Raw genomic sequence first — 27,980 nt, forward strand, 5'->3', positions numbered from 1 at the left:
TAATTGGACTAGAATAGTACCTGATTGGTTTCAAAATTTGCTTTCATTGTTACCAAAGGTTCAAAGAATCTCTGAATTGCAAGGGCAAAATTCCCGTGTTTTAGAATGTATATTAAGCTGGAAGGAATGCCTTTCATACAGCTTATAGAGTGTTTACTTTATGTACTAGGTATGATGTTTTGTGCTTTGTGTTCACGATTGTACAACAGCCCCATTATATTATTCCTATAGGATTGTTATTATTTGTAGTGTTGTTAGTTAATTTAGGATTATATTGTTGTTGTTGTTGTTGTAAATAACGTAAGAATAGCAATACCTTTCATGTTCGTGCTGATCATGCATTGTCATTACATCCCATGAAAACCCTAAGATTGACATATTTGCTGTACAATCTGATATCCATGGTTTGATGCAACTTGGGATTTGAAATGTTTGTTGTACTAGAAGTACAAAAGGGGGGAGTGTGGAAGCCAGTAAATAATTAACAAGGTTTTGAAGAGATCTTAATGAATGTTAGTTAGCATGAGTTAGGTTAACTGTGACCCTGGTTACGTGAGGAAGCAAGATAATGTAAGACAGAGTGAATTGTGTGAAAGTTATTACGACCTTGCAATGTGCAGTCTTGCAGTCTTGTTTTTCTAGTGAGATAGCAGGAAAGCTTATGTATAAACAAAATGTATTTGTTGCTTTTTACTGTCTGTATTATTGCTAGAAATTGTCTGTAAAAGGTATAAAGGCTTGCTGTGATTGTTTACCAGTTGAGAGACCTGTCCAGGACCCTGTGTCCTATGGCACTCTCTCCCTCCATGGTAATTACTGGAGAAATAATAAAGTATTTGATTTTGCTGCATCCAAACAAAAAGTGAGAACTGAGTTTTTCTTCGACATTACCTATTCCAGTAGTGTATCAACGGCAAACCTAGGCATGCTGCACAACTGTCTAAATGACCACTGACTCCTACAATATTTCTGTTTTCTTTCTTTTTAAGTAGGTAATTCACTAAAAGAAAGCCTACAATAATGCAGAGTGTAAATTGCCTGATGGTATCTCATGCTCTCCCAGAATGTTGAGTTCAGCAAAACTCAAGCCTCTGCAAAGCAGAAAATATACAGTTAAGGTAAATATATATGCAACTCTGCCATGCTGGAGCTGGCACTAGCCACTAGCAATTGTCTGCATGCACTCCAGCTGCATTCACTGTTAGGTGTAGCTGTATTGAATGATGGAGATGTTAGCTGGAGCAACTTGGTGTGACTGTGATATGAGGAGATGTGGGTCTGAGCCCCTGGTGTGTGCTCAAAGGAAAGAGGTGCATGTGTAACTTGAGGATAGATCACTGGCAGGACACGGGTCTTCTTGCCATGGGGATTGTCAGCAGTGAGGTGGGATATGAGAGTAGTCTGTGTTAAATGAAGGGTAAGTGAAAGCAGAGCAATAGATGGAATCCTATAAGGGATGTAACAGAGGGAGTGAAGGAATTGTAAAACTGAACAAGTGGGGGGTTGTTTCTGGGGAGCAGGCTCAGTGTTTGAGTGTTGAGCAGGTGCATGCAGCTCCTGTTGAATCCAGCTGTGACAGCTGGGTGGTAGGCAGCCAAACCTAGTGGTCAGAGCCACCGTCTACAGTCACAAGACAGGAGGCATGAGCCAGCTGAGTCAGCATAATAAAAGATCAGAAGCAGGAGACAAACTGGAGGTCAGAAATCATAAGCCAGATATGAAGAGTCAAGCTGGATCTGGCTGCCAGGAAATCAAGGAGCACAATGTAAACATTGCAGAGTGGAGCCCAGTCATTCAGACAGCTTTCTGTTCCTGCTGCTGGCTGAAGTAGGGCCACTGGGACAGTCTGCAGTTTTGGGGCACTGCTAATAGGATCTCAGGGGCAGAGCCTCATGCTGGAGCTAAGCTTCATGGGTCCTAGGTAAGCCAACATCAGTAGGCTGTCAGGTGGAGGGTTGGAGGGTGGCTGCTCCCCTGTAGATCTGGGTCTGACACGATCTTACCAAAAAGAAATTCTACCTTGACAAAGAGAGGGTGTTTGCCTCAGTGCTATATATATGATGTGCACTACCAGTAAAGGCAGAATGCAAGTATGGGCATATTGGGACAGTGTCCAAAAAAGGTGGAGTTAAGGTTGTGGGGCAGGTACCTTCAGGCGGTATTTTCTGGTTTTTTGAAGTTTGAGTTTTGCTGAGTTTGGCATGCTGAAAGGGAACGAAATACCTCTGTGAAACCTTGATTCTGTGTTCAGGTAGGGTTTTTTGTCAATGGATAGCTCTGGCGAGGACAGAACCTGGGCAGCTGTGGGCAAGTGCTCAGCCGGGGGCTCTTTCTTTGGCCTGGGACCCTGGCAGTGTGGCTGGCAGAGGGAACCAGTGATCAGCTGGGGCATTTCCCAGGTGACCAAGATGCCCCAGGTCTGAATAGGCAGGGAGAAGATTCTCAGGGGTAGAGTTGAGAGAGACAAATTTCAAGGGAGACCAACAGAGAAACAGGGTGGGGGATGGGGAGAGAAAGAGAGACAAGCCCCACCTCCTCCTCTCTGGCACACCAGTTACATTTGTGCTGTCCCCTGAGGAAGGCAGTGAGACTCTGACGCCGGCTGGTCTCACCTGTGGCAGAGAGGGGGATACATGTCCTTTCATGTGTCACATTCTTGCAGCACCAAACAAGCCCCATCCCCAACTTCATCCCTGAATCAGAGTGATGGGACCTGGGTGTTTCCATTGACAAACTGCCCTGCACAGGGGTCTGTTCTGTGTGTCTGCCCAACTCCAAAGCTTCTGCTATGTAGGGAACACTGGGCTCATGAGGCCTGTGGGAAGAGCTCTGCACTGGGGGAGAGGCTGGGGTGGGGCAGATTCTAACAATTTTGAATTTTAATGAAGAAGCTGGAGGAAAATTCAGCGATTTTTGCAATTTTATTTTCCTGTTTTTTGACCGTCTGGATTCAAAATGACTGAAGCAAAAAGGTTAAATCTGACTTGTATTGTAGATCTCACTGAGATCCAGACATCAATCCCAGTTTGAAAAAAAAAAAAACAAAACACTGGCTTCCTTTATCAAGGGCTATGAGACCTAATGAGGAAAATGCTATATTGCTCTCTCTCTCATCCACAGGACATTCAGGTCAGGAAGGGGGATCATGGTGGAAGGAGGTGGGTTGGGGGAGTGATGGGAGGGGGAGCCCAGACAGATCCTGCAGGCACTGGAGATTAAACCTGATGCAGGAGACAGGGGCAGTGGCAGTGTCTGATCAGGGGATGGTCAGAGCTAGAGGCCAAGGGGACCATTTGGTTGCTCTCTGCTCCACCATGAGTGAGGCCCGTCAAACCACCCCCTCCCCACCTCACAATCAGTTTCAACCTCACTTACCTGCAGCTCCTGCCACAGAACCAATGGAGGGTAGGAGAGTCTGTTGACAGATGATCCCTGGGGAGGGATGAATTATTAACATACTGTCATCTTTCCCCAGCCCTTTCCATGTCAATTGCTTTCAAGGAATATACAGGCAGCCAACTCTGGGGTGGGACACAGCAGCTGGCTAATAGCTGTACAAATAGGAGCTTGGGACAAGAAGTGAAAGCACAGCATGAATCAACAGGACTTTGAGGCCACCCACTTGTATAGCATTGTGATTGTTGGGAAGAAAGAGCAAATAGGGACCCCACTGGTCCTGTGAGAACAGAACACCTTTGGCTGCAATGGGCCAGTGTGCATGTTAGATAAAGAGGAGCAGAGCTATATTCTGCTCTACCCACCTCCTGCCGCCTTCATCGCTGCAGCAGAACTAGAGTCGGATTCAGTCTCTTTACTGGTGAATCCTGAAAAGAAAAATAGAAACTGACAAAATTCCAAACAATCTGAGCCAGATTCTGATCTCTGTGACCCTGGTGTAAAGCTAGAGTGACCCCACTGATGACAATGGAGTCAGGGCTAGATTCTGATCTCAGGTACAGTGATACAATTCCGGAGTGACTCCAAAAGGGACTAACCCCAGGGTCACTGAGATCAGAACCTGGTCCTAATTCTGTTGACCTTAGTGGGGTCACTCAGGATATCCTCAAATCACCTTAGCTCTGCGCTCATACAGTAGGAGGTGAATAGGTTGAAAACTGGTATTTTAAGAAGTCAGAGGTAGTGAAATCCAGGACACTGCCCATGTCTAATCCAGGCTGAGGAAAATGGATCCAGTCCCAGCACCATGTGGCACCTTCCTTAGGGAAACGTCCAGAAGGACTTTAGAATATTAGCCCAAGCCCCTGAAGCAACAGTGTTGTGACACCCAGGCCTGGAACTGTTTTTGTCCAATCCTGCAGTGAATTTCCACTGGGGCATGTTCCAACCACCTGGGCAATTGTGCTCACTCACCTGATGCTGATGTCAGTTCTTCAATGGAAATTTGATCATGAGGAACTTCCTGATTTTAGTGCTCCACCGGACAGTGGGTGGTGTGCAGGTCCTGGCTCCACCTCCTCCTCACCTCTTAAAAGCCCTGACAGGGTGAATTTTCCCCCAGGATCACACTGAGAGCTGCCCCTCTGCTCCCTGGAGTGCTGGGGCTGTACCCGTCCCCAGTCCTTGCACACGGCACACAAGGGACAAGGCTCCTGTGTGTCCAGCCCCCCCTCCATTTCCTCCCTCCCCCCAAACACACACACAACCAGCAGGGAAGGGACACAATCTAGTTCTTCATAACAAAACATCCCTCTGGTGCCTTTCACCCAGAGCAATCCCCAAGCACTTTCCAAGCTGTACAGACGAGATCACCTGCCCTACACTGAAATGCAGCTGCCTCTGGGGTGGTGCATGAAACACATTTACCATCCCTGCACAAATTTAAAGCAAGAAATGAAGGCAGCAGTTTTTGGCAGTTGGCACTAGGGCGGGACTCTGGATTGCATCACTCGCTGGATCAGAAGGGCACAGAGCAGTGGTGTTCAACATACAGCCTGCAAGCTGGATTTCACCCCCAGATCCCTTCCTTCTGGCCCACTGCTCCCTCTGACATCTGTGCAGGGACCCAGTGCACAGATGAAGCAGGCACGAGGGTGTCAGAACCAGATTAGGAGGAGCTGAGGGTGGAGCTCGGACCTGATCTCCTGTTGCTGTGCCATCAGCTGTGCCAACAGCCAGGGGCTCAGCAGAGTGGCTGTTTCCCCTATGGACCCCCCGCAGGTCTGGGGATGTGGCTCTCTCTCTGCCCCACCCCCTTCTACTTAACCTGACACAGGGCAGCTCTGCAGATCTATGCTGTCATCAGTTTCATCCTGCCCCCCATCACTAAAGCATCTGGGCACCTTCCACCTAATACCAATAGCAGCAGAGAAGGGCTCACTGGAATTCATGGAGTCTCGGGATCTTTTCAGAGTCACTAGTTTGGTCATTGAAGAGTTAAAGCTGCTGGGCTATTTATACCCCACCTGCAGCTCCTGCCCTGGCACCACGCAGCTGCTTAAAAAACAGCATCCAGCCCCAGCAAGCGGGGTTAAAGCCTAGAGCAGAGATAATTATCGGGTTGCCAACGCTCCCGGACCAGATGCTATTGCTGCAAAATCACATCTGGTCCGGGGGACTTGGCAACCCCAGCTAGTGACCCTGGTGGGAGGTCCCCCCTGGGGTGCAGCCCCCTGGGGGTGCAGCGGGAAGTTATTTTCCCCTGTTTGATTTTACCCTCTGGCTCTTCAGTGAGGCTTTCGCTTGTTGCCTTCAGCGCTAGGTACGGCTGGTCCTGGTGCCACGTGTCATGGGTTAGCTTCAGCTCTTGTGCGGGAAGAAATCTGGGCGCTTGTCGAGACCTTCGGAGTAGAAAATCAGACCGTACACGCCGATGAAGCATATGCAGGATTCTGTCAACTGAAGAGGTGCGTCGAATCAGCTGCTCCCGGTGCCGCTCCACAAAATGTTCCCCTGAGCCGAGGGACATAAAAACACCCCAGTGAAACATGGAGTTTGGTTGCAAGGCTCCTTCAGCTTCTACCTAGGGCTGTTTAGCCAGAGCCCTGAGCTGGGGTAGGGCAAAGCTGCCCTGCCCCGGGGGAGCTCCCAGACAGTCTGTGCTTCGACTCACCCTCCCTTCCCGAGGAGCAAGGGGATGTGCTGACCCCACTGTCCATGTGCATGGTGCAGCCTCCTCCCCTGCACAGCCCCACAGTGTGGTTCACTAAGGGTTAATCCCACTGGGTGATTTATAACTCACATGTAGCTCCAGGGCTGGTGCTGGTGGACGGCTTCTGCGCTCGGGTACCCACACCTGCAAGGGAGAGCAATTGGGAGAGAGAGAGAGCACGCAAGGACTGACTCACTGGAACAGAAGAGATCTCGGAGCCAAGGGGTCCAATAGGGGGATGATCTTCCTCCTGTCTGGGGCCACCCCACACCCTGGGACCTTGCTGGCCTCCTCTCCTAGCCAATGGGAGCCCCTCAATCCAGCTCCCACATTTGGGTTAGACAAACACCTGTCAGGGATGGTCCAGTCCTGCCTTGAGTACAGGGGACTGCACTAGATGATATACTGAGGTCCCTTCCAGTCCTACATTTCTGTGATTCCCTACCCCTGGGTGGGCCCTGCCCCTCCCTCTGGGACCAAGGGTACCTTCTCTCCCATCACCTGCTTCTTCAGCAGGAGGAATCCAGACCTTGTTAGAGAAACAAGCAAGGATGGGGAGAAATGCTGCTCATCCAGCAAAGATGGTAGGAGCTCAAAGGTGGAGAGCAGGGAGAGGTACATGCAACCCCACCACCACCTATTCTAGACACCACCCACCACTGCCTGATTTAACTCTCACCCCTGCCCTCTTTGGTAAAAAAGATTTGATCTGAGGTTTTGGCTTGGGTCAATCTCCACCCCCTCCCATATTCTGGAGGGGTTAGAATCTGATGGCGGGTTATAAATTCCCCAACCTACATAATAAACTAAAGCAACCCCCAGAGGCCTGATCCTCCCACGAGGGGGTGTGTAGTTCCCATGGTCAGGAATGGGAGCTGCCTGCAGAACTGAGGTAACAAATACCTCAAACCTACATAACAAGCTGAAGTACCCGGGGTCCTGATCCACCACGGACGAGTGAATGTGTAGTTCCCATGGATGGGAATGGGAACTGCCTGCAGAACTGAGCCCCAGCCTATCGGGCAACGTACAGCCCAGCTCTACACTGTGCAACCAGAGCCGGCTCTGTCTGGAATGGACCCGACAGCACCAAATACTGAAGTAATCTCAGCCCAGGGGCAAACGCTCCCATTATAGGGTTGTGGGGGAGGGGTAATAATCCGTGCCCAGCTCTGATGCTGCAATTCTGGGCAAGGGATAAAAAGCCAGAGAGGTGATCTAGTGTCGCCCTCAGGATGGGATCAGGGTTCATGATGGGGAACATGGGGAGGTGATTTCCCTGATGTCGTCATTTATTTACCCTTTAGCTTTTCAACCAGGCCTCTGTTTGTTTTCTTCAGCAAACAGAGCCGGTCCTTCTGCCGTTTGCCCCAGCTCGGCACCAGCTTGTAAAGCTTCCGCATCTTCTCCTGGCTGGTTTTCTCAGGTCCGATCATCTGATATTGTTCATCGTTCAATATGTGCGGCCGATTCCGGAGTCGTCCACCCCTGCCAGTACGTCGCTTTGATGCTTTTTGAAGCCAATTGAGCGAATGTTGCTCTGAGATGTCATTGAAAATAAATCCTGAACTAATGTTTTTAGGGATCATGTGTTACCTGGCACAGGGCAATGGGTGGGGTGGCCACGTTCGCCCTCCCCACTTATCCACCCACCCCCGCAACTCTGTCTCCTCTCTGGCTGGGGAGGAAACAATCAAAAGTGTTTTCCCCATAAAGCTTCCTCCTCTTGTAGTGAATCCCCACTTAGTGCTCACCTGGACTAAACCATTGTCCGTTCCCCTCCCACCACTGCTGGTGCTGGCTCTTGGGATTCAGCAGGCAGCACAGATCCTGCAGGGGAGGGGGCTGCCCAGGAACTGTAGTGCTGCCTCCTCCTGGTGGGTGAGCACAAAGCAGGAAGGAGATCCAGTGCCCACACACACAAATCAGGCAGACATGCACACATTTAAAGGGTACTTTGAGGAATGAGGGAAGTCTCCAGTGGTTACTTGTTGCTCTGTGTACCCCACACCATCTCTCAGTCCAAATATGACTCCTCTGGTTCCTGGTGCTTCCCCACCCTCACCTTTTTTTGGTCGTTTTTGGTGCTGTTTGGCCACAGCCCTGAGCAGGGCTTGGGGTAAAACTGTCTTGGCCCAAGGGGGAGTTCCAAGATGGATCGTGCCTCGAGGAGTCACCATCACTTCCCCAGCTCCTCAGCGCACAGAGGGACACGCTGGGGACACTGTCTGTGTTGGGAGTGAGGTGTGTGTAGTATTTGGCTGAGGAAGGGCAGTAGGAATGTGGGGGGATCAAGGAAGTGGTGGGTAGGTATATGGTGGGGTGGAGGGGTGTGGATAGAGGGGGCAGTGGAGACAGAGGAGGGAGAGGTCTAAGTTAGGAGAGAGAGTTTGAGATGGATGGGAACAAAGGGCTGGGAATGAGGTAGTGATCACTGGGGAGGGAGAATCTGAAATAGTGCCGAGATACTAGGTGACTTTTGCTCTGTGAATATCTGAGAGGGACAGAAAAGATACGTAAGGAGGGAGAGATCACAGCAAAGGGAAAGACAGAATAAGGGGAAAGAAGGCAGACAGGCAGAAAGAGGGAAGATACGGTTACTAACCTTGTTGTAACTGTTGTTCTTGGACATATCTTGCCCAAGTCCTTCCACTGCAGGTTTATGTGCATCTAGCACACAGCTCTCAAAAATTCTTCCCTCGGGGGTACCCATCAGGATAGCATGAGCACCCTCTGTAGTCTCACACCACTATGTGCAGGTACAAAGGGTGGAGTTGCCCCCAACCTCCCTCAGTTACTTCTTTCTGGATAGATTCCTGTAGAGAGGGGACGGAGGGCAGGTCGTGGAATGGCCACGGGCAACACATCTCGAAGATCAACAGGTACAAGTCGGTTAATAACCATTTCTTCCTCCTCGAGTGACAGTACATATCCATTCCTCTGTTGGTGACTCGCAAGCAGTTCAAACTGGATATGAGCTTGGAGTCTACTTCAACAGGGATTGGAGAATCACATGACCAAATCTGGCATCGTCCATGGACTGCTGAGAGATGTCATAGTGAGAAACCAACGTATGGACTTATAACCAAGCTGCCACCTTACAGATGTCCAAGATAGGCATCTGAGTGAGAAAGGCCACAGAATCTGCATGAGACCTGGTTGCTTGAGCTAATACCCTACTCAGGGGAGTCATATTAGCCAAGTGGTAGCATGAAAAAATGCTAGCTGAAATCAAAGAAAAGATTCATTGGGAAGACATTGGACTCCCCTTCAATGTGCCTTCAACCGCAATGAGCAGTTGCAAGGTTGATCTAAATACCTTAGTTAGATCAAGGTAAAACCCCAAAGCTCTTCCAATATCCATATATTTCTCATCTTTAAGTTTATGAGGCTTTAGAAAGAAAGTAGGTAAGTAAACTGCTTGATTAATATGAACATTGGAAACTACCTTAGTAAGGAACTTTGGGTGAGGGTGAAGGTAAACTTTGTCTGTATAGAAAACCATGTAGGGAGGTTCAGATATCAGAGCCCATAATTCCCCAACTCTCCTGGCTGAAATAATCACTATCAAACAGGCCACTTTCATTCAAAGGTTTAGCAGCAAACAGGACAGCAGCGGCTCAAAGAGGGATCCATCACATTTGCTAGTACAATGTTCAAGCCCCATGGGAGAATTGTGTCCTTTACCTGTGGATATGACCTGTCCAGACCTGTTCAAAACCTGATAGACATTGGGTTGGAAAAAGTAGGAGGATTGTACCCACAGCAGGGTGGAAAGCCAAGATAGCCGTTAGATGAACCCTGATGGAACTAACAGCCAAGCTTGTTGTTTCAGGAACCAGATGGAGAATATGTTCCATTTTGCCAGGTAAGCTCTCCTAGTGGAAGCCTTTCTACTATTTAGAAACACGTCCGGTACCTCTTTCAAGTAACATCTTTCCAAAGGCATCAAGTATGAAGCATCCAGGCTGTCAGGTGAATTCAGCCAGTCAAAAAAATGGAGAATAAAATTGCAAAAATGGTTCAATTTTCCTCCAGCTTCTTCACTAAAATTCCAAATTCTTAGAATCTGACACATTTCAACCAGCCTTATAGTGATCTCTCTCTGATTGGCACCTGTAGGTGCTTTCACAATTCTAATAGTAATAACTTGGTTAAAAAAAATTAAAAAGTTGAAAAAAGGTGTTTTTTTCCTTGACATTTTTGCTAGTCCATGACTTTAAAAAAAACCAAACATTTCCCACAATTTCTCTCATTAAAATAGGGAGTAAATTTTGAAATTAAAATGTTGAAATCTGAAAAATACTGACCAAGTCCTAGTTTGAGACTTGCCTACACAAACACTTAGTTCACAGCAAGCTGGGTTTAAATCTACCCAACACTTAGCATCATTCTGGACCCTGCTGCTGCACACTAGGGAACAGCTGCCTCTGGGGTGGAGCATAAAACACATTTACCATCACTGCACAAATTTAAAGCAAGAAACGTAGGCAGCAGTTTTTGGCAGTTGGGCACTAGGGCGGGACTCGGGATTGCATCACTCGCTGGATCAGAAGGGCACAGAGCAGTGGTGTTCAACATACAGCCTGCAAGCTGGATTTCACCCCCAGATCCCTTCCTTCTGGCCCACTGCTCCCTCTGACATCTGTGCAGGGACCCAGTCCACAGATGAAGCAGGCCCAAGGGTGTCAGAACCAGAGTAGGAGGAGCTGAGGGTGGAGCTCGGACCTGATCTCCTGTTGCTGTGCCATCAGCTGTGCCAACAGCCAGGGGCTCAGCAGAGTGGCTGTTTCCTCTATGGACCCTCCCACCCCCCGCTAGGTCTGGGGAAGCGGCTTTCTCTCTGCCCCACCCCCTTCTACTTAACCTGACACAAGGCAGCTCTGCAGATCTATGCTGTCATCAGTTTCATCCTGCCCCCCATCACTAAAGCATCTGTGCACCTTCCACCTAATACCAATAGCAGCAGAGAAGGGGTCACTGGAATTCATGGAGTCTCGGGATCTTTTCAGAGTCACTAGTTTGGTCATTGAAGAAAAGTTAAAGCTGCTGGGCTATTTATACCCCACCTGCAACTCCTGCCCTGGCACCACCCAGCTGCTTAAAAAACAGCATCCAGCCCCAGCAAGTGGGATAAAAGCCCAGAGCAGAGATAAGGATCGGGTTGCCAACGCTCCCGGACCGGATGCTATTGCTGCAAAATCACATCTGGTCCGGGGGACTTGGCAACCCCAGCTAGTGACCCTGGCGGGAGGGGCTTGGGGTGCAGCCCCCTGGGGGTGCAGTGGGAAGTTATTTTCCCCTGTTTGATTTTACCCTCTGGCTCTTCAGTGAGGCTTTCGTTTGCTGCCTTTTGCGCCAGGAACAGACTCTTCTGTTCCAACATGTAATGGCTCCGCTTCAGCACATCCAGGGTTCTGTCAACTGAAGAGGCGCGTTGAATCAGCTGCTCCCGATGCTGCTCCACAAAATGTTCCCCTGAGCCAAGGGACATCACTGAAACATGGGGTTTGGTTGCAAGGCTCCTTCAGCTTCTACCTAGGGCCATTTAGCCAGAACCCTGAGCTGGGGCAAAGCTGCCCTGCCCCAGGGGAGCTCCCGGACAAGCTGTGCTTCAACTCACCCGCCCTTCCCGACAAGCAAGGGGATGTGCTGACCCCACTATCCATGTGCATGGTGCAGCCTCCTCCCCTTCAGTGTGGTTCACTAAGGGTTAATCCTGCTGGGTGATTTATAACTCACGTGTAGCTCCAGGGCTGGTGCTGGTGGACGGCTTCTGCGCTCGGGTACCCACACCTGCAAGAGAGAGCAAGTGGGAGAGAGAGAGCACAAGGACTGACTCACTGGAACAGAAGAGATCTTAACCCCCCAGTTTGACTCCTTGGCCCTATCTTCCTCCTGTCAGGGGCCACCCCACACCCTGGGATCTTGCTGGCCTCCTCTCCTAGCCCATGGGAGCCCCTCAATCCAGCTCCCATATTTTGGTTAGACGAACACCTGTCAGGGATGGTCCAGTTATGACTTAGTCCTGCCTTGAGTACAGGGGACTGGACTAGATGATGATGAGGTCCCTTCCAGTCCTACACTTCTGTGATTCCCCACCCCTGGGTGGGCCCTGCCCCTCTCTGGGACCAAGGGTCCCTTCTCTCCCCTCACCTGCTTCTTCACCAGGAGGACTCCAGACCTTGTTAGAGAAATGAGCAGGGATGGGGGAGAAATGTTGCTCATCCAGCAAATATGGTAGGAGCTCAAGGGTGGAGAGCAGGGGGAGGTACATGCAACCCCACCACTCACTCTAGACACCACCTACCAGTACCTGATTTATTTCACACCCTCACCCTCTTTGGTAAAAAAAGATTAGATCTGAGGTTTTGGCCTGGATCAAACTCCATCCTGCCTCCCATATTCTGGAGGGGCTAGAATCAGGCTATGCGGCTGTCTAGCACTCACCCCCTACCCATCCCTTCCTACGCTATACCCCCCTGCACAACCCACCGACACACACACATATGCAGAATACCCCTGCACAACCCTCTCACACAGAATATACCTTCTCAGTTTTTTCCTGCCTTAGGTATGAGCAACAGGGGAGGGGAGGAAGCAGGCAGACAGGAGCAGGTGGGGGCAGGGCTTGGGGGAAGAGGTGGAGCAGTGGTAGGAAGAGGCAAAGCAGGGGCATGGATGTGGGAGGGGGACAGCAGGAACGAATGGGTCCACTGGAGCGAGGGAGTGAGAAAAGGTGAGGCAGGGAGGAGGGATGTAACAGCAAAGGAAAAGGAACATGGGATGGGGGGGGGGGCAAGAGAGTGAACTCAGCAGTGGGGACACGGCTGGGATGGGGGGGATGGGGTGGAGCAAACAGACAATCCGAGAGAATAAGGTCAGCAGTGATTGCACAGAGGATTGTGACTGGCAGGTGGGGGAGAGGCAAGCAGCCAATCACAGGAGAGGAAAAACCATCCAGGGTTTGATGTCTGGAAGGCAGATTCTGCTGGCATCCGGACACTGGGAAGAGCTGGCCTAGGGATGGGGAAAATTGCTGGGGACACATGGGGGTCGGACATTTCTGTCTACAGAGTGGGGCCCTGTCCAGACACTTCCTCGGTGGGAGGGGGAATTCGCGCCTTAGATGGGGATGCCCAGAGCCCACATAGCTGGGGGGGACTGGATGCCCTAGGACTGAGGCTGACCTTGGGGGAGCATGGTCTGTCCCAGCACCCCCAGCTAGCTCTTCCCAGCAGTTCATCAGAGCCATTGGTTAAGCTCAGACAAAGTCCCTTCCAGTCTTCAAGACCTGGCTAAAGAGACAGGAGCTCACTGCCATGGGGGCAACGATGCTGCTGCCCCTGCACGGCCCTAGTAAGCTGGGCCTATGCAGAGATGGAGAGAGGAGGGGATGGGGCATTGCAATCTCTGGTGTGGTGTCCAGCCCACCAGCTGCCTGGTGCTTTGGCTGCCCTCACCCAGGTGCATAGTGTGAGCCTTGGAGGCGCGATACACAGGGCCCTGGTTCCTCATGGAGCCCAGAGAGCACAAGTGAGAGAGAGCCATTGCCCAGAGACCCACATAGCCCAGTGAGAGTGACAGCTGCTGAGCTCTGCATGGGGCAGTGGGGAAAATGCATCCTGCCCCCTTTGTCATGGATTCACCCATGGACACAGTTAACAGATGCACAGCCCTGGGGAGCTAGGATGAGAACTGGATCAGATCAATGGGCCATCTAACCTGGGAACCCACCTGCTGCCTGCCACCCCAGATCAGACTCATGGGCCCATCTAGCCCAGTATCTGTTGTCCCCTGCCACCCACCCACCGAATTGCTTTTTAACCTAGTGCTGAAATGCAGCCGCTTCTGGGATGGGACGTGGCAGCTGGCTAACAGCCACGCAGCGACACTCCACAAAAACAAATCTGGGACAGGAAGTGAAAGTGAATCATGAATCCACTGCTGTGGAACTGCAGTTGGGAATAAAGAGCAAATACAGTGGCCCATTGGTATGGTGAGGGAAGAAGGACCTTTGGCTGCTATGGGCAAATACACATGTTAACGGGCTTGTCCAGATGGCCAGTTAGTGTGTGGCAAACCGGTGTAAACCTACAGCACACTAGCCTGCAACTCTCTAACGTAGAGGTTCCCAAACTTTATGATGAACCCCCTTCTGGAGAGTCAAGTCACATGCATGCCCCCCTTTTTCTAAGGGGACAGAGGTGCCCTGTACCCACGAGGAGTGTCTGGTACCTGCCAGGGGCGGGTACTCACCATGTGGCAGTTGAGGAAGCCTCCTGCTCCCTGCAGTGGTTAGGGTGGTCTTAGGTGCCTGGACCCAGCTCCCTGCCTGTCCCCCACCCACCACTGTGTTCAACAGGGCTGAGCTGAAAGGCCAGGGTCAGGAGGGGAGCAGACAGCTGCACCTACTGAGCACTGGCCCCCTGTGGAACAGAGTTTGCTGCTGTCCCCGGCCCTTGAGCGCAGCCCCATCTGCTTGCCCTGCACAGGCTCTTTCCAGCAGAGGACAGGGCTCTGTGCCCTGGAGCTGTGGTGAAGGGCTTGGGGTGAGGGAAGGGGCTCTGGTGGCAGGACAGTAACTAGACCTGTGGTGCCACTTTCCACTTGAAGAGTCCCTGGTGGCCTCCCCAGTAGAGAAGGGAAACTGCAGCTGCTATGGCAGGGTCAGTGCCTGCTCCTCCCGTGTTGGGTTCTCAGGGTGGCCAGTGCTGGATGGGGAGGCTGCCGGGAGCAGAAATCGGTGCCGTCATGGTGGATTTTGACACTAACCCACAGGCTCGGTGGCCTGCTGAGGTGAGTCAGTGTGGGACTAGCATTAGCCACCTGGAATTGCCACTCATGCCCCAAATGTTCCTTCACACCCTCCCAAGGGGGGTGGAGAGAATGTGCCCCACAGTTTGAAAACTGTGCCCTGAGCAAAGAGATTATAGTTATCTACCTGCAAACTCATCAACAAGGGCTCTGTTTGTTATCCACAGCACTCGGTAGAGCCGGTCCTTGTGCTCCCTCCCCCAGCTCGGCACCAGCTCGTACAGCTTCTGCATTTTCTCCACATTGGATCTCCTGGTGCTGATGCTCTGGTATTGTTCAGGGGTTAGCGTGTGCCCCCGAAGTAGCTTCAGGACTCTGTCCACTTCTGGGACTCTCTGGATCAGCTTCTCTCGGTGCCGGTCAACAAAGTGTCCCCCTGGAGAGAGACATTTCGTTAAAATAAATGGCAATTGCTGATTTTAGTGCTCCACAGAGTAGTGGGGGGCATGCAGGGCCATGGCTCTACCTCCTTCCTGCCCCTGAAAACCTCTCCCAGGGTGAATTGTCCCCCAGGGTCACACGGAGAGCGATTCAGTGATTCCCCACCCTTGGGTGGGCCCTGCCCCTCTCTCTGGGATCAGGAGTTCCTTCTCTCCCCTCACCTGCTTCGTCACCACAAGGAATCCAGACCCTGAAAGAGACATGAGCAGGGATGGGGGCAAATGTCACTTATCCAACAAAGAAGGTAGGTGGTCCCAGGTAAAGAGGAAGGGGAAGGTAAATACAACCCCACCATTTACTCTAGTTCCACCCCACACTGCCTGATTTAATTCACACCCCTGCCCTCTTTGGTTAAAGAGACTGGGTCTGGGGTTTTGGTCTGGGCCAAACTTCACCCCCTCCCATATTCTGGAGGGGTTAGAATCTGACAATGTTACAAATACCCCAACCTACATAACAAGCCAAAGCAAGCCCCAGGGACCCAATCCCCCAGTTAGGAGTGGGTGTGTAGCTCCTATGGATGGGAAGGGGAGCGGAACTGAAACCCAGCCAATAGGGCAATGTGCAGCCCAGCTCTGTGCTGTGCAACCAGAGCCGGCTCTGTCTGAATGGACCCGACAGCACCAAGTAATCTCAGCCCAGAGGGCAAACGCTCCCACAGGCTCATTGCACATTATAGTGTCGTGAGGGTGACGTAATAATCCGTGCCCAGCTCTGATGCTGCAGTGCTGGGCGAGGGATAAACAGCCAGAGAGGTGTTCTAGTGTCGCCCTCGGGATGGGATCAGGGTTCATGATGGGGAGCATGGGGAGGTGATTTCCCTGATGTCATTTATTTACCCTCCAGCTCTTCAACCAGGTCTCTGTTTGTTTCCTTCAGTGCCTGGTAGAGCCGGTCCTTCTGCCATTCGTCCCAGCCCGGCACCAGCTCGTACAGCTTCCGCATCTTCTCCTGGCTGGTTTTCTCAGCTCTGATCATCTGATATTGTTCATCGTTCAGTGTGCATTCCACATACATGAAACCTCCTCTTGCGAAGTGATGCTGCTGCAGCTGCCGCTCGAAATAATATTTCTCTGAGGAGTCATTAAAAATAAATCCTGAACTAATGATTTTAGGGAATGTGTTTTGTGGCACAGGGCAATGGATGGGGTAGTCACGTGCTCCCAACTGATCATGCCTTCCCCCTAACTCTGCCTCCTCTGTGGCTGGGGAGGAAACAATTAAAAGAATTTTTCCTCTAAAGCGTCCTCCTCCTGTTGTGAATCCCCACTTAATGCTCACCTGGATCAAACCATTGTCTGTTCCCCTCCCCCCACTGCTGGTCCTGGCTCTTGGGATGTGGCAGGCACCAGACCCTGCAGGGGAGGAGGAAGACCAGAGGCTGCAGCGCTACCTGCTCCTGGTGGGTGGGCACAAAGCAGAGAGGAGACACATATACACACAAAATTAGGCAGCCATGCACACTTTTAAGGGGGTTGTGATGCAGTAGGGAGCGGGACGGATTGACCTGGGAATGTCTGCATGGGAGATGGGAGAGCAGGGGATGACTAATTGAGTGATGTTACCTGAGCCAGGAAGGGGGTGGGGCAAGGCGACACCTTTGCCCTGGAAGCAGGACAAAGGGAGAGGGGGAGAGAGCCTGCTGGAGGGGTTTTGGTTTCAGTTTTGGGCTGGCTATGAAGACACAGGGAACCCCAAGTCTGGGGTCTAAGATCCTTGCCCCCCAGGGAAAGAGACAGACTGGGGGCCAGTCTCCCTGGCTCATTCCTTACCATATTCCAGTGCATCAATGAGTATCTTGATTCTCTCTGCTAGGGCTCCCTGGTCGATGGCTCTCAGCACCTCCACAGCCACCTCCGCCCCATCGTCCGTCCCATAGAAGAGGAGGAGCAGGTCCGCGAGGGCTAGGAGATCCGCATTTCTTAGGCTCCCAGAGGTGAGATGTTGGTATCCCTCCTTAGGCTGGATTTCACTCAGTTTGTCCTTGAATCTCTGCAGCTCCCTTTCTCCCAGCTCTTCCAGGGTCTCCAGCAGTTCACTCTCGGCCCACTCCATGCTGCCAGCACCACTTGAGACGGTTCATCAAGGAGACAGGAACTGCCCAGACAGAGAAGGGCTGTTGCATCAGCTTCCCTTCCTGGAGAATTTGCTGGAGTGGTCTGAGCACGCCCAGCAACAGCTGCAAACGGCAGGAATTTGCTACTTAAGGTGCGGTCGGCACGCACAGGAGCTGAGCAGGCTCAGTAATATCTGCTAACACCACTGCCCTTCACCCTCCCATCACCTGGCATGAGACTCTCTGCAACCTGCGTTTTACAGGGGTTAAAGATTGGCAAAGGGAGCTAATCGGAGGCGGGTGGCCAGGGTCTGAGCAGGGGTGGGAATTCACTGGGGAGGGAGTGTCAAGCTGGAGCCTGGGTTAGGATAGGGGCTGAATGGCTGAATCAGGGATGAGGGGGAAGGAGCCAGAGTTAAACCCAGGGGTGAGGCGCTGCCAGAGGGTGACAAAGGGCAAACCCCCGGCACAGGCAGGGGCAGAGGGGGTAACAGTTACCCCAGTGCACTGAGACACCAGTGTTTGCAAAAATGGGAGGGGGGGGCAGAGGAGCTTTTTGTTTCCCCTCAGACAGTACCTCTCAGCATGGGCTTCCCAGGGCTCCGTTCTTAAAGGCACAAATAAGAGGCATAACACATCTCCTGGAGGAATGAATAAAGCAATAATAACCTGTGTCAATTTGCTGCAAACTTTTCTTTGGAAGGTTCTTTTTCTCGTGTAATAAAGACACATAACACAAGGGAATCTTCAGCACGTACATGATGGTCCTGATCCTCCAACACGGGGATTATTTGAAGTGTTAAATTTATCTTCTCTGGGACCAGGATTAGGATCACAGTTTTCTTCACAGGCCTGGTCTACACTACAGGTTTATACCGAATTTAGCAGCATTAAACCGAATTAACCCTAATTGGAGTGCTACTCCCCTCGTTAGGGAGGAGTACATATATCAATATTAAGAGCCCTTTATACCAATATAAAGGGTTTCGTTGTGTGGATGGGACCGGCGCCCGGCAGCGCGAGCGGCGTGGCATGCCACCCTGCTTGGGGCAGCGGAATTCGTAGAGCCGCCCCTGCATGCACACCATGAAACAAGCCCTACAACTCTTTGAACGGTATCATGACAGTCCATGGGGTGGACAACAAGGAACAGTCAAACTGACAATGGCCCTGAGCACAAGATACTATTGGCCTGGGATGACAAAAACCATGGCCAACTGGGTCTGTACTGGAATAAAACTAAATCCTGCAATATGTCATTTACATTTTAAATGCAAATTTTACATTTACATTGCAAAGAACAATAATTATACCTTTGCTGTAAAATGTACAATCCCTTCCCTTGAAGTAATACTTTCATGCAAGAATTTTAGTCATCTTATTATTCCATCTAAACTAGGTTTCATGATGTCTGCATTGCCAGAAAGTGAGAAAGGAATTAAATCTGGATACCACCTTGACAAGCATAAAAATTAATTTTGGACTTGGAGACATCTACTAAATTTCTTCAGAAATTTTTTTTAACCTTCCTTCCAGACCATCTTAAAAGATGGGTTGAAGTATTTCCACTTCTAAATAAGTCGGCATCTGTGGTGGCGGCAAATGAAATGTACAAAATTATAATGCGATTTGGATGTCCACAGCGTATACTGACAGATCGTGGTCAGAATTCAATAAGGAGGTAAATACTTACTTCTAAGGTTGTTTTTGACTATGTCTTCAACCACACTTTCAGGTCACAGATAGTCGATGGTGAACATGGGCTTCATTGACCCATGAGTTTTTCATTATGGGCATTTTTGCTGACAAGTTTCTAACTGCCACTCAACTTTGGCAAATAGCACTACTGGTCGCCCTATCACAGTTGCTATAACTTTTTATTCTTTGGTCTCTTTTTACCCACCATACCTGTCCAAGGGAAATTTTATGGTATAACTTATTTTCTTTCAGTGTAACCTGGAGATTTGCAAAAAAATTGGGAATACAATGTAGCTTCACCAGCCCATATCACCACAAACCAATGGATTGGCTGAAAATACAAACAAACCCGTCAAAAGGTAATTTTAAGGCTCAGAAAAATTAATATTAATAGTAAGGATAATGCACTATCCTAAAAGCTGCAAATTGCTTCAAAATTTTCAAAGTTATTTTAGTATATTGCAAGTCCACTTTTCTTGCATTTCAAGAAAAAGTAATAATGTTAATGCACTAGGATGGCCTTATTCTTATGCCTTTTGGATTCCATATAATTTGTCTCAGTAAAGACAAGCCCTTTCATCTCCAATGAGATATTACCCCAGGAGCTTGCTGGAATCTACACTGCCTTTGATCAGAACCTTTTTCAGTCAAGGCAACAGGACAAGTGCATTGCTGCCTGTGCTTCCCTGCTGAGCTGATGAACTGAAATGGTCAGAGATCACACCGGCATAGAAGTATATTGAAGGCAAACCCTAAGGAAATAGCAACAAAGAATCCTGTGGCACCTTATAGACTAACAGACGTTCTGCAGCATGAGCTTTCGTGGGTGAATACCCACTTCTTCAGATGCAAGTCACCCACGAAAGCTCATGCTGCAGAACGTCTGTTAGTCTATAAGGTGCCACAGGATTCTTTGTTGCTTTTACAGATCCAGACTAACACAGCTACCCCTCTGATACTTGACACCCTAAGGAAATAAGAGTTTAAATTAGCCTCCACATGTCCCACTACAATGAATCCAACCCACAGGTCACTTAGGCAGAAGTATCAATGTCAGGATGCTACATTGGTAGCTCGGTAAATGAAGCTGCAAAATAAATGATGTTTAAATGACTGCACTCTATTTTTTACAATCCTCTATCAAGAAGTTAAGAGCCAAAGACTTAATGCTTCCATCCCGTGAGATGTCCCTATCTCAATGACTAGACAAGGCAGCTCTTCTGACATAACATACTGAGGTGCTACAGGAGACTTGATGCAGTGAAATATTTTTTACATACACTCCCAAGAAGAGGAGGCCATACAGAGGCCTGCCTGTCCTCAAGGACTCCCCTACCACTCTCCTGTGTGGCAGAGTCCTCATAACCCCAACAAGACTTGAAGCTTCACCTCCATCCTTCTGGTGGCCACTTAGGATAGGAGCTAGGGTGTCCCCAATCCAGGGTGTTCTCTTCACACTAGCTGCTTCCCTGACCCACTTATCACTGCATTATGTTCAAACCAAATACAATTTGTTAAACAGAAACAGTAAGAAAAATAAGAGAAAAAATGGAACAGGTCAAAGAAACAAGGGATCTCACTGTATAGGGAACACCACAAGCAGCCGTCTCCGCAACTTAAGGGAAGGTCACAGTCTGTTGCTCACACATCCCAGGCCTCCCTCCCAGGCCCTGGCTGTGCTGAGGTGTTACCATGGGTCAGACACCTGCTGTGGTGGTGGCCACACCCGCTCAGGCTCTAGGTGCCAGGATCCTTCTCCTCAGTATTGGCCCTTCTGTCAGGTTTATGTCCCCCATCCAACTCCGGCCTTCAAAGCCCTCAAAGACATCTCCTTGCACTGGGCCCTCTGCCCAGGCCCCCCACTCGCTCTCCTCAGCCACTCACTGTGCTTGGCTGCAGTGTTACTTGTGGCATGGCTGGCATCCGCTATCCGAGCTCTGGGCCCACAGCTCCCTGGTGTAGCTCAGCCCTCGCTCCCCGTCAGCACAGCTGGTCTGTGCTGCTCCAGCTCCCCAGCCCTGACCCCTCTGCCTCTGGCTGCTGCTGCTCTGCCTCCAGCCCAGCTCAGGCTGCTGTTGCTCTCCCCTTAGCTCTGACCAGCTCTGGCTCAGGCAGTTCCAGCTCACACAAAGGACAGGACCCTGGGGTCCTGACACCCTCATTGGCCTGCCTGCCCTGTCAATCAGGCTGAGCTGGAACATTAGCCTTTCTCCATTGATCCTGAGTCTGACGGTCCCCAGAGCCTCAATTTCTCTTCAGCCCTTGCCCTTTCTTTTGATACTGGGAGAGGGTGACCAAAAGACCGCACTAAGTTCATTAAAGGGCCCACAGCCCCCTTACGCGGGCCATCCCCCGACTGTTTCCCCGCACCTGCAAGACACACAGGTCACCCTCTGACCATCTACCCCCTGCCTTCAGAGCGCACGGGCCATCTCCTGACCATCTCTCCCCACCTGCCTTGAGCAGGAATCAGGTACCAAGAGCAGGGCTGAAACTGGGCTGGAGCAGGAGCAGGTACAGGTGCAGATGCAGGATGGAGTTGGGGCTGGGACGGTCTGTCAAAACCACCAAGCAGCAGGAAATACTTGCAGCAAGGTAACAACACTGAGCATATATATCTCGCATCTTGGGGTCACCTGGATAGATGTTTGCCTGTGGATTGGCTGAGCCCTGGTTGATTGAGATGAAGCCCTCAGTTAATCAGGCTCAGGGATAAGTCATCAGGTTCAGTAGCACATATCAAGCTCAGGTTCAGAGCATGCATTACGGAAGGCAAGGTGTGAATTCACCCCGCTACAGTGATACCATTGTAATGTAAGGTGTGAATTTATTCTGTTACAGTGATACTGGTGTAAGGTACAGTGAGAATTCACACTGGTATCACTATAACAGGGTAAGATCCAGTATGAATTCACTCTGTTATACCAATACTGGTGCAAGGCAAGGTGTGAGTTCACTGCTCTATAGTGATACTGGTGTAATGCCTCATGTGGACACTCTTAGGCTTTGTCTATGCTATGCAGCTTTCAGCAACATGACTGTGTTGACTCATCCGTGTTGCTAAAAGTTGTGCAGTGTAGCCGCTGTTTATCAGCTCTTTTGCCGACAAAATACTTCCATCTCCAATGAGCGGCATTCGCTTTCCCAGCAGGAGAGCGCTGTCCTGCCGACAATGCGCTGTTCACACTGGCACTTGTCATGGCAAAACTTTTGTCTTTTGCGGGGTGGGGAGGGGTGGTTTAATACCCCTGAACGACAAAACTTTTGTCGTTCAATTTCCAATGTAGACATAGCCTTAGTCTGGAATACATGGGCCTTTTTCTGCTACAGCTGATTCCAATTTTTGTGCCAGCCAGACACAGCTCCCTCAGCGTTGGTAAAAGGCCCTGGGTGGGTCAGGTGACTCCGGCTTGCGAGGCAGGGGCTGCAGGGCTATAGATGTGCAGTGTAGACGTTTGGTCTCAGAGCCTGGCTCCTGCCTGAGCCCACACAGCAGGGGAGGATCTCAGAGCCCCGACTCCAGCCCGAGCCCACGAGCTCACGAGCCCACGAGCCACACTGAGCTCAGCAACTCGGTGGGTTTTTAGTGCAGTGTAGATGTACCCGAAGTGTCCACTAACTCCCCGCCCCACGTATCTCACCTGGGAGCTCCGGCTCTTCAAGGGTCCCAGCACCGGGCTCCTCTCCCCTCCTACTGCTGAGGGGCCAGGACTGGGACTCCCTGGCCCCCTCCCTCAGGCTGCTCAGGGCTCCCCTCCCCACAGCTCGGCCTGAGAGGACGGGACAGCAGCTCCCCAGGGGCAGGGACTCAGCAGGGGCAGAGGCTGCAGCGCAAACAGCCCCCCCTTCCCCCAAGTGTCCCCCTCAACGAAACCCTCCCCGGGGTGAGTCCGTTGTGTCGGTTTAACTGTCACCTCGGGGACATTCCGAGCTCCCCTCCCCACTCGGGGCCACCTGGGCCCTCGTTAGCCTCAGGGGATGGGGGTGAGGGCTCATTTGCCTAGAGGATGCTGGAGCGGCCAATCAGGGCTGGCCTGGGGGCTGTAAAGGGCCCTGGATAATCCCCTGCACATTGGATGGGCCTTGGCCACTCCCCCTCTGGCAGCTCCTGCCCCTCAGGGCAGAGAGATCCTGGGCCAGTGGGTCTGGAAAGGCTCCTCCCCAGGCTCTGCGTCTCTCCCCCCGCAGCACCGTGGGGAGGCTGCTGGGGCAGGGAGGTGCCGGCGGGATGGAGGCACGAGGGCAGGAGGGATTGGCTCTGTGGGGGATGTTTACTCAGCGGGGGCGGGGGGTAAATTTTAGTTTATGAAGCCAGAGGTGGGGTGAGGGGGACGGTTGCTGTGGGCTGTGGGCAGGAGAGATTCTTAGGGCTGGATTCTCCTCCCCACTGTTGTAAATCAGGAGGAATCCACTAAAATCAGCAGAGGGGATCTGTGGTTTGGGACCAGGGCAGCTTTTTTTTTTCCCGCTCTTTCTTTCTTTCATGGCTTGCAAAGAAAGGGGAAATGGTTCCTTCTATTACATGATGTTTCTGGCATGAGGCAGGTTTGTGAGGAAGCCTCTAATGCAGTTGGCAGGGGAGGAGGAGGGAAAAAAATGACTTCACTTATGCAATCTATTATCTTACCACCCTGTATCCCCTTCTGCCCCTGGTGGCAGCCACCGCTGTTCACTTCTAGCAATACTGCCAACCCCAGCTGTGTGAAAATAATGAGTCAAGCTCCAGTTTAAAACCACAGTAATACATTTGAGGTTATTTTCTTAAAGCACCCCCTATCTTTAAGGCAACTCCGGGGGAACAGCTAATTGGGAAAACAATCTGGTTTGTGGATGGCAGCTCATATTATGCAGAAAGAAAGCGAGTTACAGAATTTGCAGGGGTATGACTTACGGGAGACATGCACATAAAAGAATATTTTCAGTATCAACTGGAAAAAGGAGGAACTCAATCTGCAGCAGTAGCTGCGGTAGTACAAGTATTGAAACAAACAAAAGGAAAACAAACAAAGAATTCTTGGAACTGATTCCGATTATGTAGATGCGGGTACCATTTACTTTCCATGCTGGAACACTGAAATTAAACACAAAGCCCTCTGGGAAAGGGTGGAACATTTGGCAGCAAATTATAACAAGATTAAGATGGTCAAAATAAAATCACATCAGGGAAAAGGTCTGCTGCAATGAGGAAATAAACAGGCTGATAAACTTGCCAAGGAAGCCAGCAATTATTGGTATGCTCTGGGAGGCTGTGCCCATGGCAGTAACTACCCAGGCACAAGCAAAGGAAGAACAAAAAATAAATAAGAGAAATCAAGAGGGGCTGCAAATATTGCAAGACATTCAAGGAAAAGATGAACTGATACAGCAATGGGTTGTAGAATGTCCTTCAAATGGCAGGGGGTCCCCATAGAAAAGGAAGAAAGTTTAAATACGGCAAAACCAGATAATGAGTAGGTCCTAGTTATACCTCAGTAAATGCATCACCTGATCCTAGGATGGATCCATTGTTCTGTTAGTAAGGGGACATCCCAAGTTGGAAGAGGCACTGGAAAAACTTGAAATGTGGGATGGTGGCATGGGATAAAAGAAGATTTAAATATACATATGCACAGCTGTATAACGTGCAAAACAAGACCCGGCCAGAAGAAAAAGGTGAGATGAACAAATGCTTCAGGCTTTAAAGGGTCCTTTTCAACTCTTACAGGTGAATTTTATGGGGCCACTGCCCATCACACCAAGAAAAAACAAATACACCTCTACCTCAATATAACACTGTCCTCAGGAGCCAAAAAATCTTATCGGGTTATAGGTGAAACTGCGTTATATCAAATTCACTTTGATCTACCACAGTGCGCAGCCCCGCCCCGGAGCGCTGCTTTACTGCATTATATTCAAATTCATGTTATATCGGGTAGCGTTATATTGAGGTAGAGATGTATTTGTTTGCTATTGTGGACAGTGTTAGCAAGTGGGTGGAGGCATTCCCCACTAGAATGGAAAGCTATCTTGCAGCTGCTAAGGTTTTAATAACAGAGATATTTCCTAAATGGGGTTTACCACACAGTATTGATTCTGATAATGGACCGGCCTTTATTGGGGAAGGGTACTGAAGCATGGACACCTGGGCTGGTGTTCCTTTGCCACTACATATCCCATGCCACCCCCACGCTGGAGGTCAAGTAGAAAGAATGAATAAATCTCTCCACGTTGAATTATCCAAAGTGTGGAATGAATTAGGAACAAACTGGGATATGGTGCTCCCCTAGGTTCTTATGAGAATCTGGAGTCTCCCAAATTGCACAACAGGATTTAGTTGCTATGAAATATTGTTTGGGAGACCTATGCCCAGATGTGAACATTTATTGTATCCTCCAGACTGGGAGACTATAAAAAACACATGCAACAACAACCTGGTTGGGTACAGTCCTGGTTGGGTACAGTCCAGGGAGCTGCCGCAGCAACAAGCAGCTGCTAAACAGCAACAACCAAATCTAGTGTTTGATGAGACCAGTGATATCAAACCGTGGCAAATAGGAAACCATGTAATGGTTAAGATTGAACCATCACCCAAGAAAAAAAAATTCCAAAAGGGGAATGGCCACATCCGTGGCCAATTATAGATAAAGTGAGACTTTTATTTCCACCAAGTAAAGTGAAAGACCAGCCTGAGTGAAAACATGCCATGCAGCTGAAGGAATACAAAATTTAAACTGCATGTTACATGTTTTGTGCTCCCCCCCCGCCCCTCCCAATAGATTTTTAAAGGATTACTGTTTAAGGTAACAGGTTTCAGAGGGGTAGCCTTGTTAGTCTGTATCAACAAAAACAATGAGGAGTCCTTGTGGAACCTTAGGGTATGTCTACACTACCCACCGGATCGCTGGGCAGCGATCGATCCAGCGGGCGGGGGGGTCGATTTATCACATCTAGTCTAGATGCGATAAATTGATCCCCGAGCCCTCTCCCGTCGACTCCTGTACTTCACCACCACGAGAGGCACAGGCGGAGTCGACGGGGGAGGGGCAGCAGCCAACTCACCGTGGTGAAGACACCATAGTAAGTCGATCTAAGTATGTCGACTTCAGCTACGTTATTCACATAGCTGAAGTTGCATAACTTAGATCGATCCCACTGCCCCCTAGTGTAGACCAGGCCTTAGAGACTAACAAATAAATTTGTTAGACTTTAAAGTGCCACAAGGACTCCTCGTTTTTGTTTAAGGTAAGCAAAAGGGAATAATTTCAAATGAATCATGAAAATCTACTAAACTTGGACTTCCGAGCCCAGTCAGCACCCCAGGCATTAATATAAATAGCCTGGAAGCAAATGAAAAGATTTGAATTGAGCAGGCCTTATGCAGTCAGATAATTAGGTGCAGTGGGACAGATCAATGTAATTGCTATCTGGTGGAATACTAGATACACATCCATTTGGAAAGTAGAAGAAGAAGGGAAAGAAACTCTTTGCATGTGGGGCCCAAGGATCGGATGGACAAGTACAGGGCCTACCATTCAACCAAACACAAGATTTCTTTTTGGAAATCCCAAGACTGATCAGGAAATCTTGTTTGTGTTGGACATAGATTACTGGCCGGAAAATGGATTCATAAGCAAACCCAAGAGAAAAAGCGGCTAATATGTAAGCACAAATTTAATTGCACAAATATATTTGCTGTTTTAAAAAAGCCCGAGAAGCGATTGTTCTTATATTTTTATAGATCATAAAGCCAATCTGCATACATGGACTACTGAGTGCAGTGGCACTGATCCAATGTGCAGATGGATTCTCCAACACCAAGAGATTGAATCAAACATCTTGAAGCCAAGAGGCTTTGAGCGGAGGTTTTGTGCAACCCCACTGTACTAGGAGTGACAAGCCAAGCTTATCCTGCAGGAATGGTTTAAATTCATATGTAAAACAGAAGGAAGAAAACAGTTGGAATATACCCTCAGAGACTCACCCTTACCCATAAAGATGGCCTGGGGATGGACTACTGCAGATGTGAGTCCTGCCAAAAAGCTCCCAGTCAAGAAATCAACAAAGTTGTTTGGTGAAATTGAAAAAGAACTTGATGACTAAAGAGATACGGGGACTATGCGTGTTGTTCAAAAGTTGATGATGTTATTAATTGTGATCAGGACATTGTGCCCTAATGTTAGCTCCTAACACAGCTGGTCTGTGCTGCTCCAGCTCCCCAGCCCTGACCCCTCTGCCTCCGGCTGCTGCTGCTCTGCCTCCAGCCTAGCTCAGGCTGCTGCTGCTCTCCCCTTAACTCTGACCAGCTCTGGCTCAGGCAGTTCCAGCTCACACAAAGGACAGGATCCTGGGGTGCTGACACCCTCATTGGCCTGCCTGCCCTGTCAATCAGGCTGAGCTGGAACATTAGCCTTTCTCCATTGATCCTGAGACTGGCGGTCCCCAGAGCCTCGATTTCTCTTCAGCCCTTGCCCTTTCTTTTGATACTGGGAGAGGGTGACCAAAAGACCGCACTAAGTTCATTAAAGGGCCCACAGCCCCCTTACGCGGGCCATCCCCCGACTGTTTCCCCGCACCTGCAAGACACACAGGTCGCCCTCTGACCATCTACCCCCTGCCTTCGGAGCGCATGGGCCATCTCCCGACCATCTCTCCCCACCTGCCTTGAGCAGGAATCAGGTACCAAGAGCAGGGCTGAAACTGGGCTGGAGCAGGAGCAGGTGCAGATGCAGATGCAGGATGGAGTTGGGGCTGGGACGGTCTGTCAAAACCACCAAGCAGCAGGAAATACTTGCAGCAAGGTAACAACACTGAGAATATATATATATATATATATATATATATATATATATATATATATATATATATATATATATCTCGCAT

At 50.0% G+C, this 27,980-nt stretch overlaps 1 protein-coding gene across 1 annotated transcript in view; it reads right to left on the reverse strand.

Moving 5' to 3' along the window:
* The window catches only part of LOC120403138, a 48,839-nt gene extending 25,881 nt beyond the window's left edge, over positions 1 to 22,958 (reverse strand). The window contains exons 1-15 of the mRNA XM_039533906.1: positions 22,763 to 22,958; positions 19,117 to 19,331; positions 18,737 to 19,010; positions 18,001 to 18,064; positions 17,140 to 17,546; positions 16,207 to 16,440; positions 15,054 to 15,302; positions 11,852 to 11,905; positions 11,426 to 11,587; positions 7,410 to 7,619; positions 6,200 to 6,253; positions 5,674 to 5,910; positions 3,762 to 3,824; positions 3,376 to 3,432; positions 2,533 to 2,612 (exon numbers count right to left, since the gene is read on the reverse strand). Of these exons, the coding sequence (XP_039389840.1) occupies positions 2,533 to 2,612; positions 3,376 to 3,432; positions 3,762 to 3,824; positions 5,674 to 5,910; positions 6,200 to 6,253; positions 7,410 to 7,619; positions 11,426 to 11,587; positions 11,852 to 11,905; positions 15,054 to 15,302; positions 16,207 to 16,440; positions 17,140 to 17,422 (1,683 nt within the window). The 5' untranslated portion in view covers positions 17,423 to 17,546; positions 18,001 to 18,064; positions 18,737 to 19,010; positions 19,117 to 19,331; positions 22,763 to 22,958. The remainder of the gene's footprint in view (positions 1 to 2,532; positions 2,613 to 3,375; positions 3,433 to 3,761; positions 3,825 to 5,673; positions 5,911 to 6,199; positions 6,254 to 7,409; positions 7,620 to 11,425; positions 11,588 to 11,851; positions 11,906 to 15,053; positions 15,303 to 16,206; positions 16,441 to 17,139; positions 17,547 to 18,000; positions 18,065 to 18,736; positions 19,011 to 19,116; positions 19,332 to 22,762) is intronic.
* Between the last annotated feature and the right edge of the window lie 5,022 nt (positions 22,959 to 27,980).

This window comes from Mauremys reevesii, linkage group 4 (assembly GCF_016161935.1).
Source record: "Mauremys reevesii isolate NIE-2019 linkage group 4, ASM1616193v1, whole genome shotgun sequence".
In the NCBI taxonomy this organism is placed as follows: domain Eukaryota; kingdom Metazoa; phylum Chordata; order Testudines; family Geoemydidae; genus Mauremys; species Mauremys reevesii.